Here is a 6,978-nt window from a genome sequence, read left to right as displayed (position 1 = left end):
TGTGTACTGGGATGGTCCTTTTCTGTGCCTGCAGGATTAGTCTCTTAAGAAATGCCCACCCTTCCTGGGCTCCCACGTTCATTAATACTCCTTCAGCTCTTAAAAGAGTAGAGTAGCACCCCCTTACCCTGTACAGAAATGGAAGATGGTAACATTCAAGCAGTGAGCTAGCATGAGGTTGAAAAGAGGAAGTACTGACTGCAGCCCTCCCAAATAAGATTAAGGGAAGAATGACTATTGCACTGTACAATTTATTACTAAGTAGGTTTTCAAATACCTTAGTAAAGACACAGCCTAATGAAACACATCCCTTTTATCTTTTTCTCTTGGCTGAGACAATCCAGTTCTCCAGCACAGTGTTCAGTTGCCTTGACCATAAGGTGATTCTCTTCTTCCTGTAATTTTCTACCTCGTTCAGTGTACAAATTAGGCCAGAAGGGCGGGGAGCGTGGAAAAGGGTGTACTACAAACAACAGCCTTGCATTCCTCATTTCATCTCCCTGACTAAACTCCAGGGCAGGTCTAAGATGTGTACTAAGCAAGATCAGACTTCTGGAGAAAAAAGTAGTAAGTGATTATGCAATTAAGGACACTCAGATCACATACCTACATGGGGTCAAATTAAGGTTGTGTGAACCACTTGAATTTAGACGTTTCCTGCTTCCAGGTGCCTCACTTGGAAACTTCAATAACGTTCTTTTAATATACACACCAAAAGCTGATTCATAAATTTCTGTGAAAGCAAACTGGAAAAAATTGAGCTCCAATTCTATCATGTAGCACCATACTAAAACCCTGTTAGGACATCAGTAGGGCTGGAACTTTTAGATTGTAGTGTGCTCCCAATTTGAGTTAACAGAATAAATAGTTATTCTCAATATGCCCCAGTACTAAAGGACAATGAGACACCCATTTTACTGGTGAGTTTTACAGAAGTGTGTTCATGAAAGAGAAATGGTCAGATCTAGGCATCTATTCCAGGCTTTAACAATTACAAATCCCTCTGCTTATTTTTCTGTACTCTTGACCCTTTCTGATCTGTGTTCTCTAATCTGTCTTTGTTCTGTCCCAGTTCTCTCTTTCCCAGGCCTGACACCTCATCCAGTTCCATTCAAGTCACTGGAACTTCTCAACCAATGGCTACAATATTCTTTTACGAAATGGTAAATCAACATATTTGTTCCTAACCTCACTTTGGAAATGGCTGAGTTTCTTTAGCTGAAATTTCCAAAAATAAATCAACCACAGGCAGACACATGGTATGGAAAATTTCAGCTTCAACCATTAAAATTTGGCACTTATAAGCAACTGAAAACAGAGTATTATAATAGGAACCATGAAACAACACTAATAATAGGGGGGTGCTGCCAGCTCTGCCTATAATTAGTTAATATTGTCACATGCTCCCCTTCCCTATAAGAGAAGCAAGCTGGTAAAGCTTTCCGTCATAAGGCTAAGGACTATGACTAAGATTTGTCTGATCTAAATCACAGCCTACTTCCCTCTCTGACCCATCTGTCTTAAAATCTTAAGAGTTCTTGCCTTTAATCCTGTTTTGGCTCCTGTTCCTCTTCACTACCTTCTAATTCTCATGGTTATTTTCCTCTCATGCCTTTTAAAGAAGAAAAAGAGAAAAAGGAGACACTGGAAAGAAAAGGACAATTCCCAATAGATAAGAATTGAGAGTGAGAACAACTGAAGATTGTCCACACAGTGCAGAGAAGACCCATGCAGAGATAGTCTGTTAGCTTTGTGTGTGTTAGTGCCTGAACCCGATGACCAGTGCAATCATTGTACTGTGGTGCAACAAAAGCTAATTAGAACTTGTACAGCTGCAGCTTCCCATCCCCTGGATGTATAACCAGTACACTTTTTAAAGAACCTGCCAAAATGTCATTAGAGTTCAGCCTTACAAGGCTCTGCAATAGCCCCTCTCTTTCTTCTTCACTTTCATTTTCATGACAGCTTTTTAGGACACCTGTAGCCAGGGGTAGATCCAGGCACGGGAAGTGTGGCTGCCTCCACTTTGGCGATATGGTACATGCTTGGTGAGCTCTCTGAGCTCACCAGTTCATCTGTGCAGCTCCTGTCAGAGCTACCACTTTAGCACAGTTTCAGGCCAGGTACAGACTGGTATAAGTGATTGGAAACCGCTTTATATCTGTAACATAACAGAAGTTCTGCATGCATAGACTGGTTTAAAAATGGTGGAACCTAGTCTAAGATTTGCTCCCCTCCCAACCAAATGTCTGTTTTGTTCGCTGCCAATATAACTGTTTACAGAAAACAGCATAACTTAGATGGATTCAGCGTTGGGCTTTTAGAATGTCTGTACCTAGCCCCACAATCCAGGAAAGGAATGACACTGTTGCTCCCCAGCCCCCGCCCCCCTTTTCCTTGCCACCAATTTGGCAGTGGCGGCTGGAATGAAGTAAGTGACAACCACATAGCTGAAGGAGGGTGTGATTCCACCCCCTCACACTTCTCTATCAACCCATGCCCATAGTGGGCACCTTTAATTTAGTTGCTCCAGCTGCAGAAGTGATTACTTTTTTCCACTTCTCTCCCCCACCATCTCCAAGATCAACCATCACTTTAGTCTTTTAAGCAGCCTGCTGATGTATCTTTTCATTAAGGATTGGTTCCAAGCACCCACTGAAAGACTCTTCCCTCCTCTCATCAAAACTAAGTTCATTCAGGGGGTACCATCACAAGTGCCCTCAGCTTCACATTACCCAACTTGTCACATACTTCAGACTCTGTCAACATTAGTGTTAATCTATTTCTTTTAACTTTGGTTTCACTGGATGCCTTCAAAAACCAATATCTGTTCTGAAATCTTCTATAAGGATGTACAGTAGGCCTGTCCAAATAGGGAAGTATTTGACTTGGATTTGGATCTGGCCGATTCAGAGGACAGTGATTTGATTCAAAGATTTGGATCGCTGTTCCAAATTGATTTAGTACCGATTTGGAGAGATTTGGTGATTTGCCCATAGACTATAATGGGGAATCACTGAAATACCTATAACTGTGTCATTTTTTGGCAGATTTGGATGAAAGCAGCAGGGATGGTAGCCTGTAACAGGGGGCCTTCCCAGTGCTGGTTAGATCTATGCCCGCCCACCTGTTTCTGGGCCAGCCACTCACCCACCCTCATTTGGTCAGGTAGAAACAGCTCACAAAAGGGACAGAAAGACTACAGACAGAGGCTTATATGCTGTTTCCACATCCCTCCCCCAGAGCACTGTGACTGGAAACAGACTTGGAAAGATCACAGTCACTGGCCAGCTACCGATGTCAGTCTTTCCCCCCCTTCTGCCCCTCCCACTTCTCAATTTCTGTTCCCTTGAAAGAGTGCCTTCTAAATCTTCTCTGAATTTTTTCCAAAACAATTGGGAGGGTTTTTTTGGTCCCCTGATTCAATTCAGATTTGGTGATTCGGCCTCCGAATCGGGCCAAATCTTCTCTGAATCAAATCAGTAACCAAAGCTTTGTATACCCCTAATGTACAGGGTAAAGATATGAAACCTTCTTTAGATGTGGTTCAGGTTCTAAATTGCCCTTCTTTGCTGTATCTTGTCCTTAGCCTCCCCATCTCCCCTGATCAGGAGACAATTATTGCATCAAATACAATACCTTACAAGTCCAACCAATCTGGTCATATATAATCCCTTTAATACATTTATCAAACTCCGCCTTAAAAATAATTTGGGCTTTTGTCCTGACTACTACTATCACAAGATTATTCTAGAAACCTCACTGACAGACAAAAACCTCTCCCTAATTTACAACCTTAATTTACTTATGATCAATTTATACCAGTTTGTTATTGTGATATTTTCCTTTAGTTAAAGGCTTTTTCCCTTCCCTTACTCTTTTGAAATATTTATAAACAGCAATCATAACCCTCTTCTAAGTTTCATTATGCAAGACTAAACAAGCCAACCTCTTAGCTTCTCTGTCATAATAAGACAGAATCTCTATTTCTCTAGTCTGAATGACTTTCTTGAACAAGGGTGACCAGACCTGAAGACTGTATTCCAGACTAAGATTTGTATAATGGCATTAATACTTCCTTATCTCTCTTAAAATGCAATTCTACAACATATCTGTCTTTTCTATGGCTGCATCATATCAGATCAGAGTTACCCTGTGATCTGATAATACATACAGTTCTTTCCCCTTCTCTGTCTTTTTCCACTGATGAGCTACCAGCTTATATGAGGAACTAGCAAAAAGAATTTCTTATTGCATAATTTTGCACCTTGCATCAGGGACTTAACATAAACAATGACTTCATGGGCCATTAAATCTTCCTGTTATTCACTAACCTCCACACTTCAGAGGTAATTATGACCCTACTTAACAAGTTTTTGTTCCATCTGCTATTCAGCTCAGCTGTGTCTGCTTCTGTTTCAGAGGCCTGAGGAAGAATACTGTGATAACTGAAAGCTTGCTAAGGCTAAACCAACCATACAGCAGGTTCAATAAAAGATATCAGCCACAAGAATTCTTGCCTTTCACACAAGGGGACAATCACAGCAGTAACATCACCTCAACACTAACTTTTACCAAGAATTTTTCCACGATAGGATATAATATGGATCCCACTCTAACTCTTTTGGAGTTGGAATGCCATCATCACACTGTGGTGGGCTTTCTCAACTTATTTCCCCAGAGAACAAGGTCTGATAAGAATTATTTCCCCTTAATGTCAATACCTGAAGCCCTACTCCTCTCATCATAAAATAAACCCTTTTCCCCTCTGGTCCCCAAACACCTCCTTCATGTTTCTGGGATGTCATGTCCTCCTTTAAGGGTTACTTTGTGTCACAATACCAGGACAACTCTCTGAAAATGTGTACAGTATTTATGAACGTTTCATGTAGCATGTGTATGCATCTGAGATGTTTATGCAGGGAAGACTGGTTCATAGGTCATATGTTCACACCAGAGAATGTCTTTTCCTATTTTCTCTGTATAGAAGTATATATTTCTTAGAACTAGCCAACACACTTTAATTAAATATTAGATAATGGCAGGCAGCCACAAACCAAAAAATACAATTACAAACGAAGTGGTAAAATGGGAATACCTGTTCTTGTAGTTCAGCTATAGACCAAAATAGAGTATTTTTTATGATTCCAATATTTTAAAGGCCTAGTCACATTTGTAAAGTCAAACTACAGCCTAATTTAGCAGTTACCATAATTTCCTAGCAACAATACCAGTTTCTCCAGAACGAAATTCCAGTTGTACCAGCCACACACCTCCTCACTATCTTCTCCCCAGAGTTTTTCGCTCATCTTTTTTCTTTAAAACACAACAACAACAAATCCCAGTTGGGGTATGATTCAGCTATTGTACAATCATTTCATTATCTGCCCTTTAACTAGGAACAGACCTTTGGGTACTCCTAATCCTATAGCTTACTGAGCAGTTAGAATGGGGGCTTGAACAACCCAACCCAAATCCATTCCAGTTAACAGTATGCATATATCTATGATGGCACATATGAGCTTAGCACACAATGGGACCCAGAACCTTATCTCAGTGCAAATAAATGCTCATTACTATTTTTGATAGATCCAGAATTTATCAGTAAGGTAGCTGAAAGATGGACAGCCATCTAAGTACTAGGGACAAAAGCTTACACTTCCAGGGCTTACACTAGTCACTGGTAATGAACTATAGTAGAAACATGTATAAATCTAGCATGTATAAAAGTACTGGAACTTTTAAAAACAATGAGCTGTCTTACCTGAACATTGTTTTCTGCTGTACCAAGTGCTACTTGAAGCTTTTGGCATTTTTCTCGTAAACTAGCGGCTTCATCCTGCACCATTTGCAATTCAGTCTTCAGTTTTCCCAGGTTTTTACGTAAAATAGCTTCTTGGTTTTGAAACTCTTTTCTTAGCTCCATTTCTTTTTCTTTACATGCATGCAAGCTTTCGGCTGTAAAGAGTTGGGATCTTTTCAAAGCATCAAGTTCATGTTCATAAAAAGACTGAGCTTTGCTGAGTTTGCCTTCATAGTCCTCAATGAGTTTTTTCCTTTCCAATCTTAGCTCTTCAACTTTGCTGTTTAAATCTTCTAGTTCCAGTCTATGCAACTCCTCTAGCTTCTCCTGTCCTTTACTTAAAGTTGCATTTTGATTCTGTTGTGACTTCAGAAGCTCTTGGATCTCTAGTCTGTGTGCTGCTCTCAAATCTTCCAGAGCTGAGCGTTTGTCTTTCTCATACTGTACCTGCAACTGTATGAAGCTACGCAGCCTCTCCTCAAATTTCTTTCTAATCTCTTCTACCTCTCTTGACATGGTTACTACACGTTGGACATGTTGGGCTTCTGCACATAACTGCATGTCTTCAACCCTATCCTTGTAAGCTTCAAATTCTGTCAAAGCTTGATGTTTCATCTTTTTATGATCTTCCAATGACTCTTCCAAAACCTGGATCTTTCTCTTAAGATCCATTTCCTCTGCAACTTTACTCTTATACTGCAAGATCTTTTCTCTTGTTTCAGCTAGGATTTGCTGGATTTCTTCTTCATGTGCATCCTTAAGAGCTTGAATGGCAGCTTCATGTTCATCATTCTTAGTGTTCAAAGCATATATCACCTGCAAGTTTAAAATAAGATTATGTTAAGTAAAGACATGCTCTTATTTTTTTTTTTTGCTAAAATGAACAAAGAAAATCCAAACCAAAAAAAAAAAACAATTTGTAAGTATTATGTAAAGCTATCAGTTTATTTTGTCACACATTCATGATGCAAATAAGGTACTGCATATGTTTAAAGACTGTTGACTTTATAGGCCCTTTATACCAGATACTACAATAGTTTTATATATTAGAACTGCACAACACTTCTGCACTTCCTGATCTGTGATTTGCTGATATATATTTTTACAGAGGGGCTGGGCTATCCCAAGTAGATATTGCCAAAAATCAAATATCAATATGAAATCAATTTAAAAAC

At 39.7% G+C, this 6,978-nt stretch overlaps 1 protein-coding gene across 5 annotated transcripts in view; it reads right to left on the bottom strand.

Annotated features, from left to right (window-relative positions):
• FAM184A (family with sequence similarity 184 member A) overlaps window positions 1-6,978 on the bottom strand; it is a 265,054-nt gene that overhangs the window by 187,257 nt on the left and 70,819 nt on the right. For all 5 annotated transcript variants that reach the window (XR_002097914.1, XM_019520036.1, XM_019520038.1 and 2 more), the window contains exon 2: window positions 5,765-6,619. Coding sequence is in view for 4 of the 5 variants with exons in the window: in XM_019520036.1 (XP_019375581.1) it covers window positions 5,765-6,619 (855 nt within the window). In the remaining variant the exon portion in view is untranslated. The remainder of the gene's footprint in view (window positions 1-5,764; window positions 6,620-6,978) is intronic.

Source organism: Gavialis gangeticus, unplaced genomic scaffold, assembly GCF_001723915.1.
Source record: "Gavialis gangeticus isolate Ggan-Ray unplaced genomic scaffold, GavGan_comp1, whole genome shotgun sequence".
NCBI lineage: Eukaryota > Metazoa > Chordata > Crocodylia > Gavialidae > Gavialis > Gavialis gangeticus.
This window is presented reverse-complemented; position numbering and strand designations above follow the sequence as displayed.